Raw genomic sequence first — 19,992 nt, forward strand, 5'->3', positions numbered from 1 at the left:
GAAGGGAGAAGGGGAGGATGGTTAGCTTACAGGAAAGTAGAGTGAACCAAGGGGCGGGGGGTTTCATCAAGGAGAAACAAACAGAACTTTCACACCGTAGCCTGGCCAGTCATGAAACTGGTTTTCAAAGCTTCTCTGATGTGTACTGCGCCCTCCTGTGCTCTTCTAACCACCCTGGTGTCTGGCTGCACATAACCAACAGCCAGGCGATTTGCCTCAACCTCCCACCCCAGCATGAACGTCTCCCCCTTACTCTCACAGATATTGTGGAGCGCACAGCAAGCAGTAATAACAGTGGGAATATTGGTTTCGCTGAGGTCTAAGCAAGTCAGTAAACTGCACCAGCTTGCCTTTAAACGTCCAAATGCACATTCTACCACCATTCTGCACTTGCTCAGCCTGTAGATGAACAGCTCCTGACTACTGTCCAGGCTGCCTGTGCACGGCTTCATGAGCCATGGCATTAAGGGGTAGGCTGGGTCCCCAAGGATACATATAGGCATTTCAACATCCCCAACAGTTATTTTCTGGTCTGGGAATAAAGTCCCTTCCTGCAGCTTTTGAAACAGACCAGAGTTCCTGAAGATGCGAGCGTCATGTACCTTTCCCGGCCATCCCACGTTGATGTTCGTGAAACGTCCCTTGTGATCCACCAGAGCTTGCAGCGCTATTGAAAAGTACCCCTTGCGGTTTATGTACTCGTCGGCTTGGTGCTCCGGTGCCAAGATAGGGATATGGGTTCCGTCTACGGCCCCACCACAGTTAGGGAATCCCATTGCAGCAAAGCCATCCACTATGACCTGCACATTTCCCAGGGTCACTACCCTTGATATCAGCAGATCTTTGATTGCGTGGGCTACTTGCATCACAGCAGCCCCCACAGTAGATTTGCCCACTCCAAATTGATTCCCAGCTGACCGGTAGCTGTCTGGCGTTGCAAGCTTCCACAGGGCTATCGCCACTCGCTTCTCAACTGTGAGGGCTGCTCTCATCTTGGTATTCATGCGCTTTAGGGCAGGGGAAAGCAAGTCACAAAGTTCCATGAAAGAGCCCTTACGCGTGCGAAAGTTTCGCAGCCACTGGGAATCGTCCCAGACCCGCAACACTATGCGGTCCCACCAGTCTGTGCTTGTTTCCCGAGCCCAGAATCGGCGTTCCACAGCATGAACCTGCCCCATTAGCAGCATGATGCATGCATTGGCAGGGCCCATGCTTTCAGAGAAATCTGTGTCCATGTCCTGATCACTCACGTGACAGCCCTGACGTCGCCTCCTCGCCCGGTATCGCTCTGCCAGGTTCTGGTGCTGCATATACTGCTGGATAATGCGTGTGGTGGTTAATGTGCTCCTAATTGCCAAAGTGAGCTGAGCGGCCTCCATGCTTGCCTTGGTATGGCGTCCGCACCGAAAAAAGGCGCAGAACGATTGTCTGCCGTTGCTCTGACGCAGGGAGGGGCGACTGATGACATGGCTTACAGGGTTGGCTTACAGGGAATTAAAATCAACAAAGGGGGTGGCTTTACATCAAGGAGTATTTCAGGCAGGACTTCACGGAGGGTTCCAATAAGAAATGGTGCACCTAAGTAATTGTTCTTATTGGAACAAGCAGGTTGGTCTGGCCTCTGATTGATACATGGCTAGATTTACCTCACTGCACCTTCTCTGTGAGTGACTGCAGTGTGACCTAGAGGAATGAGTCCCCTAGACGGGGGTGGGGCGGAAGCAAATGAGTACAAAACAAATCTGGTCTATTTCTTGTTTTGATCCACTCCATCTATCTTTTACATCTTTGGCTGGCAGCAGACGGTGCAGAAGGACTGCAAGCCATCCACATCTCATGGCTGCTCGGCCGAATTCCACACTTAGTTCACAGCGTTTTAGAAACAGCTCCTCTTGAGAGGGGCTGAATGTCACACACCCCTTGACCAAATGACTCCAGATTTGTGCCCCTGACCCTACCCTCTGCAGGTGTAACGGGTTTCTAGGCACTCAGACTGCAAATGTGAACTTAAAGAAAAAGGGATAATTTGGTTTGGGAAAGAAACGCTGTTGCAGCACCATGGTACGGCCAGGTGCCAGCCCATAATATTACTGCAGTTGATGATGTGAGCTGGCTACTTTATTGCCAGTTTCCTTCTGTTTCTCAGCAGCTGGAAGTTGCCAACAGATTTCTTTCACAGCGAGGATGCTGTTGCTTCTTTTCTTGCCCAGGGAAAGCATCGCTTGATGCTTTGATTTTATTTACTCTTTCCTCAGATTTTGCTTTTAGAGCTCTCGCTTAAAGTTACCCAGCTGCTTTTCTTCAAGCCCCTTCAAGGCATTTGCTGGTGGGTCTGTCTAGCCTTTCAGGGCAGAGCCGCACAGATCTAGAACCCTTGTGACGAAGTCCAAGACCAGAAGATAGAAATAAACTTTATTCTGTGAATTTACTCATCTGAATCTACAGCATCCAAATAACGAAACAGAGCAAAATAGGAGCATTGAGCTGGGGAATTGGAGGGAGAGGGAAACACCACTATGGTTTTCATATTCACAAGTAAAGAGCAGAGGACTTTGATGGATGACCCGAAGTGAGTCAGAACTTAGGCCAGGTCTACACTATAAACTTCCATTGGTAGAACCATATCGCTCAGGGCTGTGACAAATCCACACCCCTCAGTGAACGCAGTCGTATCGACTGAACTCCTGGGGTAGACAGCGGTACGTTGACGGGAGAGCTTCTCCCCTGGACATAGCTACCGCCTCTCAGAGGTGGATTAACTACACTGATGGGAGAAGCTCTCCTGTCGGCATAGGAGCATCTTCACTTAAGCATTACAGCGGCGGAGCAGCACCGGTGCATTTGTTTTGCTGCAGTATTTTAAGTGTAGACCTGCTCTACCAGAGGCAGGCTCTGCTGTGACCCTGAGAGTGGCTCCTGGTGTCTGCTGGTTGGCCAGTTTTTGTGTGCCTGGAGGATCACAGAGTTACAGAGACAGGCATGTAAAAGGGTCGAGAAACTCCTGTCACCAGTATAATGCTAAGCAAGTCAGTCTTGTCCTCTCTCATCATTTTATTGTGAGTCTCGCAGCACTTGGTGTTTTTCTTAAAGTCCCGGCAGCTGGAGTAGGTAGATTGCAAGGCAACCTCAGATTATACTGCAGATACATTTCCTGCCTTCACGTTTGTGTAGCAAAGATTGAAAATCGGAAACAAGAACACCCCAAAAGCTGGGAAACCAGAAGGCAAAGAAAATAACACAATATTTAAAAAGATGTTTCAGCCAATCTCATGATTTTGGGGGTCCTGACAGTTTTTGAATGCTTGATGCTGACAAGACTGTGATTAGAATGGCAAAGTGTGATAGCTGTAATTTATATATTACCTATGTCTTTGCTCCACTTCAGATATTTCATATTGAGTGATCCCTACTCCTCTGTCACAGGGATTAACGATATGTCGGACAGCGACCACGAAGCAGTTTGTTTTCCAGTGAACTCAGAAATACTACACGTCGGCTCCCAAAGAAGGGGATGATCTTCCCAGTGAAAGAAGATGTGAAAGTAAAGATTGGCTCTCTGCCAGAAGATGTAATGTCATAAAATGTAACTTTCTCCCCTTCATAATCCAGATAAACCCCAATGTTACTGGGGCTACGAGGTAGGGCCAGAGCAGTCTCAGGGGAGGTGAGGGCTGAGTACCCATTCCCTGTGCTCTGCAAAGCCCAGATCCCCTCCTCTGGTGTATGGCTTTTCGCTCCCTCATGTATCACAGACTCTTTGGCAATGCCCAAAACCCAATTACGTTTGTTCCCCACCTCCACTTGCCAGTAACATCTCCCTGAGGTGAAGCCCTTATAGCCCAGCACACAGGCAGCAGGGTGAAACCTGTTCTGTGTCCCTACATATCCCAAGTTCTGGTATTTCTGTATCACACTCTCATCTGTGGACACGACGGAACAGGGAATCCCCAGGTCTGGATCCGGAGTGGCCTGCACTGCACGAGGGGAGAGAGAGACAGGAGGAGAGTGTTAAGGTCTATCCTCATTGCAGAGTTAACCCAGCCGCTTACTCGGCTGCTAACTCTAATGCTCTTCCTGTCCAGATGCATAATCGTGCTGGGAGCATGATGTTTGAATGAAACCCTCTTTATCTAGGGTTCTGTATCACAGAGCTTCTGTTATGCTCCTCCTTCCTGTCTGGGAAGCCAAACCACTTAAAGGGACAGTTCCCAGTACCACAGGGAGCACCAACCCCCAGGGAGAGACAATACTCCTTGAACGGATGGACCTATCTTCCATGAATTTATCCATCACTGGCTATTCATGTCCTGTCTTTCGACAGTGGCCAGTGCCAGGTGCTTCAGAGGGAATGAACCGAACAGGTCATCATCCAGTGATCCAGCCCCTGTTGCCCATTCCCAGCTTCTGGCAAACAGAGGCTAGGGACACCATCCCTGCCTATCCTGGCTAATAGCCATTCATGGACTGATCCTTCATGAATTTATCTAGTTCTTTTTTGAACCCTGTTATAGTCTTGGCCTTCACAACATCCTCTGGCAAGGAGTTCCACAGGTTGACTGTGCGTTGTGTGAAGAAATCCTTCCTTTTGTTTGTTTTAAACCTGTCGCCTATTAATTTAATTTGAAAAAAGAAAAGGAGTACTTGTGGCACCTTAGAGACTAACCAATTTATTTGAGCATAAGCTTTCGTGAGCTACAGCTCAAAGTGAGCTGTAGCTCACGCTCAAATAAATTTGTTAGTCTCTAAGGTGCTAAAAGTACTCCTTTTCTTTTTGCGGATACAGACTAACATGGCTGCTATTCTGAAATTTCATTTGGTGACCCCTCGTTTTTATGTTATGAGAAGAAGTAAACAACACTTCTTTATTTACTTTCTCCACACTCGTCATGATTTTATAGACCTCTATCACATCCCCCCTTAGTCGTCCCTTTTCCAAGCTGAAAAGTCCCAATCTTATTAATCTCTCCTCATATGGCAGCTGTTCCATGCCCCTAGTAGTTTTTGTTGCCCTTTTCTGAACCTTTTCCAATATATCTTTTTTGAGATGGGGCAACCACATCTGCACGCAGTATTCGAGATGTGGGCGTACCAGGGATTTATATATAGGCAATATGATATTTTCTGTCTCATTATCCATCCATTTCCTAATGATTCCCAACATTCTGTTTGCTTTTTTGACTGCCGCTGCAGTCCTGATTCTCTGCCTGGTTCAGTACTGGCCTTAGCATGGTCTCCCCGCAAGGGGCCTTCCACCAGCTGGAGATGGATAGAGCCCAGCACATGAGTCCATGCTCCTGACGCTAGGGTGAGAGGGAAGTATAGCACAGGAACTGGTGGGAGACACTTCCTTAACTCTTTATTTCCCAGTTTTCAGAGGTTGAAACATGGGTTCCTTTCACGTTCTGGGAGAGTACAAGGCACTGATGGTCAACCTGCACTCTGTGTTAATGATGTTTTCCAGTAGTGAAGCTTGTCTTTCATATAAAAAATAAAAATAGAGCAAATTTCTAGTCCTTATAATTGCCGAGAGAGGCAGAAAAATGTGACCAGAGTGTGCCCTAAAGGCTGATTATTGGAGCTAAAAAATGTACCCTACTTTCCAATTGTAAATAGTATGTGCACGTTCATACATCACAAAATGGGAAGGGGTGATGGGCTGGATGATTCCCTGTTCTGTTCATTCCCTCTGGGGCACCTGGCATTGGCCACTGTCGGAAGACAGGATACTGGGCTAGATGGACCTTTGGTCTGACCCAGTCTGGCCATTATGATATAATGGTTCCTTCTAACCTTGGAATCCATAGCTCTGTATTGGTGGAAACCTCTCTTGTTTGAATTCAGAAGTGTCTTCTAAAAAATTAATCCGGAGATTTTAATTAATAATTGTTGTAGGAAAATATCCTTATGAAAACTTACCCTCTTTCTCTGCCTTGGAGATCAGAAAGTTCAGTTGATAGGGCAGGGTCTCTAGAGGAAGAAAAGATCAGAGGAGAGGTGATTTCCCCCTTTCTTGTAGGAAAATAGCCTCATGAAAACGGGGCTGGATTCACAAACAAACTTAGGCAAGCTGACGCTTAGCATCACAACACCCAACACTTAGACACCTAGAAAGTCACTGTGATTTACAAAACCAGAGTCAGAAACCCAGGCAATCTGCACCATGAATGGGAAGAGAGATGCGCCTTGGAATGAGCTTCATAAAAGCCAGCATGCTAGGCGACTCCCTGTTTATGCCAGCCAGTGGGAAATGCCAAGGTGTGGGTGTGTGCTAAGCCCCGGCCCCCTCAGGGAGTTCAGCGACCGAATCTAGGCAGCACCGTAGGTGCCTCCCTTGGTGTGGGATTCTCAGCTGCGAGCCCTCTCTTGATGACCAGCACCTGTGCCATTTTTTTGTAAGAAGCCTGGGGGGGGGGGGGAGGAAACCCACCTCGCTCATAACTTTTAGCCCAGTGGTTAGAGCACTCAGCTGGCCTTTGGAAGATCCCTGGTTCATGTCAACCCTGTGCCGCAGAGGGAGCAGAGATTTGAAATGGGATCTACCACCTCTCAAGGAGTGCCCTAATCTCTGGGCTGCAGGATTGTCTGACGTGGGGTGCCCACATGCTCTCCTGTGGGAGAGGTTCCACTGGGGATAATCAATAATTCATTGGGCCAGAAACAGAGAGAAATCATGAGAACGTCCCAGGTGGTTAGAGCACGCTCTTGGGACATGGGAGACCCAGAAGCCTGTCCCTCTGCTCAATTATTTATCCACAGTGGATCAGATTCAAAAGGGGCAACAGAGAGGCCTATATCAGACCCCTGTTGGAATCCCTTCTTCCCCTCGGGGGGACAGAGGATTTGAACTGGGGATCTCCCACATCCCAGGTCAGTACCCTAATCACAGAGCTATACATTATAAGGGAGCTCCTCTTTCCCTAGAGCCTGGTTCTTTTGGGTAAGTTCACATATAAGGCCTGAGTCAGTAAGTGTGCTCAGAGCAGGCATCTCTGATTGGGCCCTGTAGGTGAGTTAGGAGGAGGAACCCCTTTCTTTCCCCAGTTCGTGTATCTCTCTGGGGCTTAGGTGTCTTGGTAGCTGGACTGGAACTGCAGTGCGAATGCACAGAGGCAGAAACATAGGTGCCTAGGGGACTTTTACTGCAAAAATAGAAGTGATGAGTGATTTTAGGCACCTACAAGGTTTGGTTGCAGCTGAGTGGGGGGTCTTTGTGAATCCCAGTGTGGTCTGATTCTGGGATTTAGGTGCCTAAAATGGCAAGTAGACCCACACCCACCCCAAGTCCTTTTGTGAATCTAGCCCATACTCTTTCTTTCTGCATTTGAGCTCAATTCATAGGGCTGGGTCTCAAGAGAAAGGAAGGATTGGAAGAGAGGTGATTTCATGTTGTCTTGACTCTGGTGACATTCCTACCACTAATTAATATAACCATGATTGAGAGAGACCAGCTTTGGAGCTTACTCAGAGCTTTCTTCAGGTCTGTGTAACTCAAAAGTTTGTCTCTCCCCAACAGGAGTTGGTCCAATAAAAGCTATGACCTCGCCCATCCTGTCTAATATCCTGGGGCTGACACGGCTGTCACAGCACGGCATGGAACCGTGCTATAATTCTGAGACACAGCCCAAAGGAAAAGACCATAGAATGAGAGGCAAGTCGGAATGGGGAGACCTTTCCAGTGAGACCAAACTAAAGTGAAATCATCGTCCAAAATATATCTTGCACCTCTCCATCTCCTGCCTTACTCCAACGATCTCAAAGCACTCGGCGGCATTCACTAATTAGCACAAGGTAGGTTGGCCATTATTTCCTCCTTTTTCAAGATGGAGGAACTTGAGGTACAGAGTCTGGGATTTTCAAAAGGGCTGAGGCCACGTGGTGGCCAATTCCCATTGACAGTCAGAGAGAGATGGGGCCTAAATCCCTTAGGTCCCTTGGAAAATCCCAGCCATGCAGGTTAAATTCAACATTTTCTAAAACATCTGGCAATTGTGTCTCTCTGAAATTCTGAGTGGCCAATTTTGACACCCATGGTTGGGTCTGAGACAATCCAAGTGGAGGCCTGGCGAACTGGCATCAGCCCTGAGCCCTCCCCATCCCACCCACAGACATCTAGCTGTGACGAGCTGAGAACTAATAGGCCAGAGTCCAACTCCTTCCACGGTCAGAGGCACATCTCGATGTGCCATCACCATATCATGAGCCCAAATAACTGTTAAGTTACCTCTGAATTTCTTCAGAGCCTCCTGTAGACAAACATTTCTTTGGGAAGAGACGCCAACTCTCTCACTCACATCCTGTGGCACAGCCATTGGTTTCTCGAACTTCACCTTCTCACACCTGGGGGGGGAAGGGGGAAACACCCTAAATCTTTTCTTTCTTGAGAATGAGCTACCAGAGGCTGCTCTCTTGTGGGCTCAATGAGAGCCTCTAACTCCCACTGGTGAGACAATTCATCTCCTCACTGGAGTTTTTAAATGCCTAGCTCCTCCAATGGGAGTTAAAGAGAGTAAGGGGTCCACAGGCTGCCCCTCAGAGAGAAGGGCCTAATCTCATGGGAAAGGATGCTCCAGTGGTTAAGGGGTTGCTGTAGGACTCTGGAAACCTATGTTTCACACCCTGCTCTGCCACAGCCTCCCTGCATGACCTTGGGCAAGTCACTTAAGGCCTGATTTTTAAAGATGCCTCCTGGGATTTTCAAAAGCACCTAACCAAGTCAGGCTCCCAACTGCCACTGATCACAATGGGAGGTGTCTAACTCGCTTAGCTGCTTTGGAAAACCCCACCAAGTGCCTAGCTACGTCTCAGGTGTTTAAATGCCCTGCAAAATCTGACCCTGGGGGGACAATCCCTTTCTAGCATCATGACGCGTGAGGGGGAGTGGGAAGGAGTCACGTACCTGCTCCAGGTGCTTTTGATGTCCTAGAAAAGAGAAAGAGAGTTCAGTCCCACGTGCCACAAGATGGGGATCGCTCCTGCCCTGCAGGGGACTTGCTTTGCCATCCCTAGTTGAGCTCGAGATCCAGTTCTCTGCAGTTAGCAACTTCAAAAGTCCATTCACAGATATCAATGGAATGGGACCCCTAAGCACACACCATGATTGTGGGTTTTCTCCTTCTAAATTCTATTTTGCCTGTGCCAATGGCATTTGCTCAAACAGACTGATCAGACACATGAATCCCTGACTGCCACATGCAACTGCTGTGTCCAGAGCGTTTGCCTTTCTCCATGTATGCAATTCTGCTCAGCAATTCTGGAAGTTGGATTTATTCCCATTTCTTAATAGGCCCTGCAAAGAACTTCGCTTTCCTAATCTCACACTTCCTAGAAAGTGGAGTTGTGCCTTTTATTGCTTTCATATCGTTAGGGCCCTTCATTTTCAGTTTTTATTTTAGTTAATTTTTCCTGGGATTTTATCAGTGTTTATTACCACAATAAAAACAGGTAAAAAATCAGTGCAGAAAACTATTAAGTTTTCTGGGTAAATATCGGGATTTGTTTTGGTGGATGGAAAGACAGGGAGAAAAAGTATTCAGTAGATGAATGCTTTGAATTCTGTTCATCCCTGTGGTTTGCTGCAGAACTAAAACAGAACTCAAAGCACAATGCCCTCCCCGAGTTTAAGAAAACAATATATCTGTAATCCCCAAATAAAACATTTCATTTGAACAAACAGGTTACTGGTGTAGAATCATAGAATATCAGGGTTCGAAGGGACCTCAGGAGGTCATCTAGTCCAACTCCCTGCTCAAAGCAGGACCAATCCCCAACTAAATCATCCCAGCCAGGGCTTTGTCAAGCCTGACCCTAAAAGCCTCTAAGGAAGGAGATTCCACCACCTCCCTAGGTAACCCATTCCAGTGCTTCACCACCCTCCTAGTGAATTTTTTTTTCCTAATCTCCAACCTAAACTTCCCCCACTGCAACTTGAGACCATTACTCCTTGTTCTGGCATCTGGTACCACTGAGAACTGTCTAAATCCAACCTCTTTGGAACCCCCTTTCAGGTAGTTGAAAGCAGCTATCAAAAATCCTCCCCCTTTCTTCTCTTCTGTAGACTAAGCAATCTCAGTTCCCTCAGCCTCTCCTCATAAGTCATGTGCTCCAGCCCCCTAATCATTTTTGTTGCCCTCCGCTGGACTCTCTCCAATTTTTCCACATCCTTCTTGTAGTGTGGGGCCCAAAATTGGACACAGTACTCCAGATGAGGTCTCACTAATGCAGAATAGATGGGAATGATCACGTCCCTCAATCTGCTGCCAATGCCCCTACTTATACAGCCCAAAATGCCGTTTGACTTTTTGGCAACAAGGGCACACTGTTGACTCGTATCCAGCTTCTCGTCCACTGTAACCCCTAGGTCCTTTTCTGCAGAACTGCTGTCAAGCCATTCGGTCCCTAGTCTGTAGCAGTGCATGGGATTCTTCCGTCCTAAGTGCAGGACTCTGCACTTGTCCTTGTTGAACCTCATCAGATTTCTTTTGGCCCAATCCTCTAATTTGTCTAGGTCCCTCTGTATCCTATCCCTACCCTCCAGTGTATCTACTCCTCCTCCCAGTTTAGTGTCATCTGCAGGTGCAGTTGCTGAGGGTGCAATCCACACCATCCTCCAGATCATTAATGAAGATATTGAACAAAACCGGCCCCACGACCGACCCTTGGGGCACTCCGCTTGATACTGGCTACCAACTAGACATGGAGCCATCGATCACTACCTGTTGAGCCCGACAATCTAGTCAGCTTTCTATCCACCTTCTAGTCCATTCATCCAGCCCATACTTCTTTAATTTGCCGGCAAGAATGCTGTAGAAGACCGTATCAAAAGCTTTGCTTAGAACGATTAGCCTATAAAATATTCACCTTTGATAATTGGGCCACACCAGTTGCAGCGTATACACTCAACTTCATCCTTCTCTCCTGTTTTTGTTTCTTTAACCCTTTTGAATACTTCCTTGTGTTCTGAAATGTATTCTGATATAGATTTTCATTTTTTTCCACTTTAGTGAGTCAAATCTTTAACCCATTGTTTTAACCCATTGTCCACTAACAGTTTGAAACGTGTACGTGGTGGGCATGAGATTTATCAGTAGGTTCAGATGCACACGCACTTCAGAGCTTGCATGCGTGCCTGTTGGTTTATTGTGTGTATCTTCTAGAACAATATGTTCTTACTTCAGCAGGCAGCTTTGCATACACACAGAGACTAATGTATTATCGGAATACAGAGATCTCATGCAATGTATTGTATTTTCTTAATAAAACAAGTTTTTTGTATACATTTGAATGATACAAAAGTAGGATGAAAAATCAGAAAAACCTGAATAATACTTTTTTGTAAAATCCAGAAATTTTTTGGTAAAAATTGGTTTAAACTGAAAACGAAGGGGCTTATATAGGATGAATCAAAAAGGCCTGAGATGTCTGCTTTAAAACAGCAAAGCTGTTTCCACACTGGAAATATTAGAAATGTCACATTTTGTTTTCCCTCGCTTCGCTAAAGGACACACTGACAGTCTCCATTGTGGAGTGGGAGCTCTCCAAGAACTTAATAAACTCCAAAGCTAATCAATCAGAATCTCTCCCTTCCCTGGGCAGGGATCTGGGTGTCTCTAACTGTCTCACCTGCAGGAATTCACTTGTTGGCTGCTGACACTTCTCTTCTATCTCACTGATCACGTCACTGAGATGGGAAATCTCCTCAGATAGTTTGGTGACATTTTCATCCTGTATCTTCACAATTTCCTTGTTCAACTCTTCCAGCTGGGCCAGCAGGAGTCGCTCTTGTTCCTCCAACAACTGCCGCAGTTGCTCAAATTCAGACACAATCTTCTGCCTCTCAGCTTCTATTTTTCCCTGTAATGAAGAGACAAACAGGGAAAGGACAGGTCAGGGACTTGGGTTGCCAGATGTCCAGTTTACAACCAGAAAGTCCAGTCAAAAAAGGGAACCTGGCAGTGTCCGGTCAGCACTGCTGACTGGACGTTAGAAGTCGGGTTACCCACAGTAACTGGCTTCCACCACCAGGGGGTGGGAAGAGCAGCAGCTGCTGCTGGGAGCCTGGAGGAGCACTCAGGGATGGCTCTGGGGGGGAGAGAAGTACGGGCAGCTCCCCTGTCCTGCCTCAATCACCCCTCTATCCCTCTCCCGCCCTGACCCAGTCACCTCCACCACACTGCTAGAGCCCTGCTCAGCTGGCAGGCGGAGGGAGGTGGAGAGAGCAGCAAGCGACAGTGAGGGGGGAAAGAGGAGTGGGCAGGGCCGGGGCAACCACTAGGCAAACTAGGCGGTCACCTAGGGCACCAAGTGGTTGGGGGCGGCCAAAAGCGCGCTCCGGGGAGGCGGTGGAGCGGAGGTGAGCTGGGGCAGGGGGGCGCGGGGAGGGCCGCCTGCAGCAAGTAACGGGGGGTGGAGGGGGAGTAGCGCCGCACAGGGGAACCACTCCCCGCCACAGCTCACCTCTGCTCCGCCTCCTCCCCTGAGCACCGCCCCACGCTGCCGCTCTCCCTCCCAGGCTAGCGGCTCCAAACAGCTGATTGGCGCCGCAAGCCTGGGAGGCAGGAAAAGTGGAAAAGGCGGCAGTGCGCTCAGGGAGAAGGCAGAGCAGAGGTGAGCTGGGGCGGGGAGTTGCCACACGGCTCCCCGGGCCAAGGGGAGGGGGGGAGTTGCCGCACGACTCCCTGAGGGGAGACGGGGTGGCGGGGAGCTGCTGCTGGGGGGGGGGGGGCCCGCGCATCAGGGCGGGGGAGGAGCGGCGGGGAGCTGCCGCCGGGGGGGGCGCCTCAGGGCGGAGGGGGGGGTGCAAGATGGAAGTTTCGCCTAGGATGCAAAACATCCTGCCACCGGCCCTGGGAGTGGGGGGCGCGGCCACAAGAGAAAGAGGTGGAGCATGGGACGGGGCAGGTTCCAGTGTTCAGCGTCCGGTTCTCACAAATGAGAAAGTTGGACAGCCTATCAGGGCCATGGGGAGAGTCTGGGAACAGTTCTTAGAGCCCTCTTTTCATTTCACCCTGCTACAAACACACGGTTGAGATTTCAGGAGAACATGCCTGATGTTCATTCAGGCCAGCGGAGACTAACATGTTCCCAAGTGTCTTGGGGACTTACGCCTCCAGTTCCCATTTTCAAAGTGACTTTTGGTGCAAAGTGACTGAGGAGCCGAAGTTTCCTTGAAAGTGACTTTTGAAAATAGAACTGAGGGTAAATTTTCAAAAACAGCAAAATCATTTAGGAGCTGAAACCCATTTAAAAAAAGGTATAAGGAGCTGCTTTTAAAAGATATTTAGGTATCTAAAGAGGCATATAAGCCCCTAGAGGGATTTTCAATATCACATAGGTGCCTAAGACGCCTTGACTACAGAGGACGTCAGGTGCTACTTAGTTGCTTTTGAAAAATCTCACTAGGCCTCTCTCTGCATTTTAAGCCCCTAAATACCTGTGAGAATCTGGCCCTTAACCACTTGCAAAATTGTAAACCTTAGGCTCCAAAATCACTTAAGCACTTTTGAAAATGTCACCCAATATCTCAAGAATGATGAGTCTTCAGGTCTGAGTGGCTTAGTATTCTGCTGATCATCTAGATTGTTCCAATAGCAGAAAGGTTGGAAGAGGGGGGGTCTGACTCAGAATCAGAAATACATTGGCAGAGAGTTGTAGAGAAGACGGAAGGAAAGTTCTGCTGGTTACCCACACAAAACACCAGTTACAACATATACTGTGCAAAATGCATTTTCTCCAGCTCTTACATGTTTCATCTGGCATTTTGTTAATTACATTGTCCCAGAGGAAACCAGTTGTGTCTGGTGGTTATAGATGGAGATTCAGGGGAAGGATTTCAGAGATAGGTACCCAGTGGCTGTTTTGTAAGTGCTATTGACTGTTAATGTGAATTAGGCACCTAATCACCATACGTGCCTTTGAAAAAATCTCCCCTCAAATCACTGTTTGTAGCTCGATTTGGACCCACTGATGTGTGGAGAATAAGATCAGTGCTTAGAGTTGAAACTGGAAGCCAGTGGAGGAATCAGCCCAGAGGGATGAACAACAAAGACCAACAGGATCACACCCTGAAAGGGTGAGTCTACAAGAGGCAAAGTGCTTGAGGTTACCTAATACATCACAGCTAACCCTGATCTAAGCTCGACCTTGCTCCTAGTTAGCACATTTTATCTCAGTTTAACTGGACAAGGTGAACCCTACACACCACACTAGAGTCAAATTAAATTAGGTTTAAAATGTTTGCAGGTCAGGGGCTTACACCAGTATAAAGACGTTACATTAAAAAGTGATTTGAGGTACAGCTGTACTACACAGATGTTATGGCGGTGTGTAGAGGATGTACACTATATGCACCGCTAACATGGGCATAAATAGCAGTGTAGATGGCGAGGCATGGCTTAAGCAAGTAGAGTCGCAATATGCCTGAACCCTCTGGGTATAAACCCTACACACAGGGCTCTATACACCCCCAAGCAGGGCCTCCCCCATCTACACTGCAGTGTCCCGCTGCTTCCCCAGTGCCAGAGCCTTTCCCCACCACAGGAAAAGGCTCCAGGGAGTGGAGGAAGGCTCCGGCCGCTCTGCTGCCTCCCCCTGCTGGAGCCTTTCATTCACCCCTGTAGCTACACACCACAGCATGGACACAGCCCGCTTTTCACTGTGCGGTGCACGTACCTTACAGGTTGCCCCCAGCGGTGTGCCGTGTAGATGTAGCCATAGCTAAGTCAGGCACTGCTGAGTATAGAGCAAGCTTGACACTCTCCCCACAGAGAGATACCAACTCTGATTGATGCAACTGCTGGACCATAACAATGGGAACCTACCAGATATTCCTGGCTTTGCTTCTTTCCATCCTGTTTCCACTCCAGAAGTTCTTCTCTCTCTTGCTTCAGGGTGTTCAGTCGGGTTTGAATTTGTTCCTGAGGCAAGAAAAACAATGTTTGGGAGGCTCAGGAGCTGAGGAGTCTGTCCTCACAGATGCAATGTACATACATTGCACGTCCCTCTCAGGCTGTCCCACAGATGGTGCTCATGGCAATGTCACAATTGCCTCTTGAGAGGTGGGAGATTCCAGTTCAAATCTCTTCCCCTCATCAGCCCCTCTCAGCAGCGTCTCCCGTTGTAATCCTGCCAATTACAGGCCAGTAAGCCTAAGGGCTTGTTGATAAGTACAGCGCTGTAGCTGTACCCATACATCTGTGCCGCTGCAGGGCATGTGGTGGAGACGTTCTATGCGGATGGGAGCATAATAAACCCACCTCCACGAGCGGCAGAAGCTATGGTGGCGGGAGAAGCTTTCCTGCTGACCTAGCACTGTGCACATGAATGCATAGGTCACTCAGGGAGGTGAAATATTCACAGCCCTGAGCGACGTAAGTTTGGGCGACATAGGCTGTATTGCAGACAAAGCCTAACTTCAGCACCAGGCAAATTGGTTGAAACGATAGTAAAGAACAAAATTGTCAGACACAGATGAACATGATTTGTTGGGGGAAGAATCAACACGGCTCTTGTGAAAGGAAATCCTGCCTCACCAATCTATTAGAATTCTGAGGGTCTCAACAAGGATGATCCACTGGATATTGTGTACTTAGACTTTCAGAAAGCCTTTGACAAGGTCCCACACTGAAGTCTCTTAAGGAAATTAACCTTCTCTCTTATCCCATGACTGTTTATCTCATGGATCAATAACCGGTCAAAATATAGGACACAAAGGATTGGAATAAATGGTCAGTTTTCACAATGGAGAGGTAAATACCAGGGTCCACCAAGGATCTATACTGGGACCAGTGCTGTTTAACATAGTCATCAATGATCAGGAATAGGGGGTAAACAGTGAGGTGGCAAAGTCTGCAGACGATACAAAATTACTCAAGGTAGTGGAGTCAAAGCAGACTGCGGACAGTTACAAAGGGATCTCACAAGAATGGGTGACTGGGCAACAAAGTGGCAGCTGAATTTCACTGTTGATAAATGCAAAGTAATGCACATTGGAAATCATAATCCCAACTATACATATAAAATGACGGGGTCTAAGGAGCTCTTACCACTCATGAAAGATTTTGGAGTCATCTCTGAAAACATCTGTTCAGCTAACAGAATTTTAATAACCACTAGGAAAGTGACAGATAAGAAGACAGACACTATATAAATCCATGGTACATCTTGAATACATCATGCAGTTCTATTGGCCCCATTTCAAACAAGATATATTTGAATAGGAAAACGTACAGCGAAAGGAACAAAAATTATTAGGGATATGGAACAGCCTCCATATGAGGAGAGATTAAAAAGACCGAGTGTTCAGCTTGGAAAAGAGACAACTGGGGTTGGGGTGGAGATGTGAAAGGTCTCTACACCATCCAAGATTTTATAGAAAGCAAATAGGGAAGTTTATTTACCCCTTCACATACCAGGAACCAGAGGAAATTAATAGGCAGCAGGTTTAAAAAACAAACAAAAGGAAGTACTTCTTCACACAACACACAATCAATCCATGGAACACATTGCCAGGCATGTTGTGAAGGCCAAAAGTATAAGTGGGTTCAAAAAAGAATTAGATGAGGTCATGGAGGATAGGTCCATCAATAGCTATTAGCCAAGATGGTCAGGGATGCAACCCCAGGGTCCAGAGATCCCTAAGCCTCTGACTGCCAGATGCTGGGACCAGATGACAATGGATGGATCATTTGATAATTGCCCTGTTCTGTTCATTCCCTCAGAAGCACCTGGCATTGGCCACCATCAGAAGACAGGATACTAGGCTAGATAGACCTTTGCTCTGACCCAGTGCAGCGGTTCTTATGTCCTTAGTGACTTTCTAGGTGCCTAAAAGTTAGGTATTGCAATGCTAATCAGCATCACAACACCCAAGTCCCTTTGGGGATTCAGACCTAAATCTCCTTTGAAAATGGGACTTTGGCTTTAAAGTCAGTTGGTGCTTTTGAAAATGTGAGGATCTTATTCTGTAATTCACCCAAGGTGAGGTGTTGCAGAGCCACACAAAGGATTTAAAAACACAGCTCCATTCATTTCATGGCAGCTGGGCATCTCAGTCTCCAGTCTCAGCCCTGCTTGCTTTCCTTCTATGCTGTATGTGTCATGCTGCCAGGGAACAGAGAGGCCTTGGGGGCACCAGTCTTGATGTAGAGGATTAGGGACTTTGTCTAGACCAGTGGTTCTCAAACTTTTGTACTGGTGACCCCTTTCACAGAGCAAGCCTCTGAGTGCGAACCCCCCTTATAAATTAAAAAAACATTTTTTGATATATTTAACACAATTATTAATGCTGGAGGCAAAGAAGGGTCTGGGGTGGAGGCTAACAGCTCGTGAGCCCCCAGGTAATAACCTCACGACCCCCTGAGGGGTCCCAACCCTCAGTTTGAGAGCCCCTGGTCCAGACAGCCCTTTGCCTCCAGCAAATCCTCCAAGTGCTGCAGGGCAATGGGTTGAAGTTGTATCCATTTTCCAGCAGTGTAGACTAGAGTGCCCTGCTCCCATACAATGACAGGGAACAGTATATGAAGAGATCTGGATGTCAGAGAGTTAAAGCCGAGCAACTTACAGGGAAGGAAGTTTTGGTAAGAGTTGTTTAAAACACTTTTTAAAAAAGTGTATATTAAACTCTGGAGCCTAATGAACACGTGGGAGAAAGGGACTCCTGGTTAAAAATACAACACACTCCCAAGGTTCATAAATATTGGCATGGAGGAAAAGAAGCACTTCCGAGGTGCTCCAGTACTGAGACTCAACGTGGTCCTGGGAATCAGCCATTTTCTTCCTTTGATCTTATTGTGGCACTAATACAGCCCACTTCGTCCTTACAGCTAGCGTGGCGTACAGCACAGCTGATTCTGCCCCGAGGGGATTGCTCTGTCCAACAGACTTTTTAAGGTTCCAATCCACTTGGGGTTCATGGGCCCTAGAATGCTGCATCGAGTTTGTGGTTCAAATGGACACATAAACCCAAAGCAAAACTCCAAAGTATGCATGGGCGGGACGAGAATCACTGGCTCGGGGAAGCTGTCTGCCAGTCCAGCCCCTTCAGCCTGAGGCCCCGCCCCTCCCACCCCCACCAGAGCCCCCCACTGTGACAGCCAGCCCCTCCGCCCCAGAGCACCAGGCAGTGCAGCCCTCAGCGTCCCCAGCCCCAGGAGCGCCGGGTGGCATGAGCACCGGCCCCAGCGGCCTGCAGTCCTGTGCCGCAGGGCAGGCCCCAGCTAACTCCAGCCCAGCCAGGGGGGAAGAGATGCAGCATACTGGCGGGAAGAAAGAGGGCACCTGTGGGTGGGCAGGGCCATGCAGGGCTGTGCCTCCCCTGACTCCCTGCTCTGCTTCAGGAGCAACAAAGTGACCAGCCTTCAGCAAACCAGGGAAAACAGGAATTGGTCATCCTGGTTTTACCTTGAGAAAAAAATTAAGCAGATTAACCTTGTTTTTTTTAAAGCAGAAATCTTTCAGTGCATCTTATGCTTCAGAAAGTAGCAGGAAACGAACCCACTGAGAACACTGCTGACAAGGTTACCTGACCGCTGCTTCCAGGAAGCTGCCAGCGGTCATTAGATAGGAAATGCTCAAGCTGGGCACTACACCAAGCACAGGCTCTGTCGAAACTCAGCTGTGCTCAGAGGTTTATAATGCAATTGTAAAGCAGTGCGTTGCAGGAGTGATGAGAGGTGGTGTGGCCTAGTGGCTAGAGAACTAGGATGGGCATTGGGAGGCCAGGGTTTAATCCCTGGTTCTGCTACTGAGCTGTTTTGTGAGTTTGGTCAAGTCATTGCCCCTTCCGTGCCTCTCTGTCCCTCCCATTCCTTTGTCTCTGAGGGTGCCCAGCAGATCAGGCCCTGCAGGGGAGAGAGGCAGGCGAACACCTGTCCTCACCCAGCTCATGGGTTGGCAGGAAATAGGCAGCCAGAAGCCTCTAGAGGGGCAGCTGTGCACATGCCCAGAGGCAGAAACCAAAGCACTGAGAAAACTTGTACCCTGAACACACAGGCACTGAGTGAATTTGGGCTCCTACAGGGCTTGGCAGTAGCTCTGGGGATTGCAGTGGAACCTAAAACTGGTATTTTAGGTGCATAAACCCCAGATTTATGCACTTCTCTCTGAATCCCCAGCCTTTGCCTCCCTGTACCTCCGCTCCCTCACCTGCACTTTGTCCACCGTGACTGTTTAGACCAGTGGTCCCCAAACTGTGGAGCTTGCCCCCCTAGGGGAGTGCAGAGGAAAGTTTGGGGGGCCATGGTGGGGCCCGGGCCAGGCCCCCACAGAGGGAAGGGGAGTGCCACCCACACATAGGAAATAGGGGTGCACTGGGGGGAGGGGAGGGTGGCTCCGCTCCCAGCCCTGGGGGGGCACGGCTCCGCTCCCGGCCCCGGGCCCACCTGTGGCCTACCTTGTGCTCCCGGGCAGCCTCCTCTGTGGGGACCACCCTGTGAGTACGGTGAGCCTGGGACTCTCTGCAGATCACACAGATGAGCATTTGGTCCTGGTTACAGAAGAGTTTGAAAGGCTCCTGGTGCGCCTTGCACAAATCTCCTCCTGCTGCTGCCGCTGTTTGGAAACTCAGCTGCTTGGCGATTGCTACAAAGTTCCCCAGCTGTCTGTTCGGCCTGAGGGTCTTCTGGGGAAAGGTTTCTCTGCACTGAGGGCAGGAGATGTCTGTATTTGGTCCCTCCCAGCACTGGGCGATGCAGGCTTGGCAGAAATTGTGCCCGCAATCTAAGGACACTGGATCCTTAAAAAAACTCAGACAGATGGAGCAAGTAGCTTCCTCTGGGAGGCTCTTCAAAGGATTCAGGGCTGCAGCCATGGCTCCCAGAAGACAGCGTAACAGGGTAAGTTTCATTTCCTGCTAGACCTAGCAAGCAGCCTTGTAAAGCAGATTGCCCAACCGGGAGCCAATCTCGCTCTCTGGCGGGAATTTAAAAACAAACAAACAAAAAACCATCAACACACACACAACACACCAGAAACCACGCATCCCCACCCCCCAGCAGA

General features: G+C 48.5%; 1 protein-coding gene across 2 annotated transcripts; it reads right to left on the minus strand.

Annotated features, from left to right (window-relative positions):
- Nucleotides 1-3,419: 3,419 nt before the first annotated feature.
- On the minus strand, nt 3,420-19,821 carry LOC311530862 (zinc finger protein RFP-like). 2 transcript variants are annotated; one of them, XM_084647840.1, is made up of 7 exons: nt 19,388-19,821; nt 14,817-14,912; nt 11,620-11,850; nt 8,897-8,919; nt 8,222-8,337; nt 5,917-5,967; nt 3,420-3,974 (listed from the first exon to the last, which is right to left on the minus strand). In XM_084647840.1, the coding sequence occupies exons 1-7, from the start codon at nt 19,802-19,804 to the stop codon at nt 3,427-3,429; spliced, it is 1,482 nt and encodes a 493-aa protein (XP_084503966.1). In that variant the 5' UTR covers nt 19,805-19,821; the 3' UTR covers nt 3,420-3,426. The 2 variants fall into 2 exon arrangements, with proteins under 2 accessions (XP_084503966.1, XP_084503967.1); XM_084647841.1 differs by lacking the exon at nt 5,917-5,967.
- Between the last annotated feature and the right edge of the window lie 171 nt (nt 19,822-19,992).

Source organism: Lepidochelys olivacea (assembly GCF_965140295.1).
Source record: "Lepidochelys olivacea isolate rLepOli2 genome assembly, chromosome: 14".
Classification (NCBI taxonomy): Eukaryota; Metazoa; Chordata; order Testudines; family Cheloniidae; genus Lepidochelys; species Lepidochelys olivacea.

Excerpts from the sequence above, each read along its gene's own strand:
- LOC311530862 (XM_084647840.1), bottom strand. The coding sequence starts at position 19,804 with ATGGCTGCAGCCCTGAATCCTTTGAAGAGCCTCCCAGAGGAAGCTACT. Across the intron at positions 14,913-19,387 it reads AGGCTGCCCGGGAGCACAAG|GAACAAATTCAAACCCGACT; the intron begins GTAGGCCACAGG and ends TTCTTGCCTCAG. Across the intron at positions 8,920-11,619 it reads CAACAAGTGAATTCCTGCAG|GACATCAAAAGCACCTGGAG; the intron begins GTGAGACAGTTA and ends TCTCTTTTCTAG.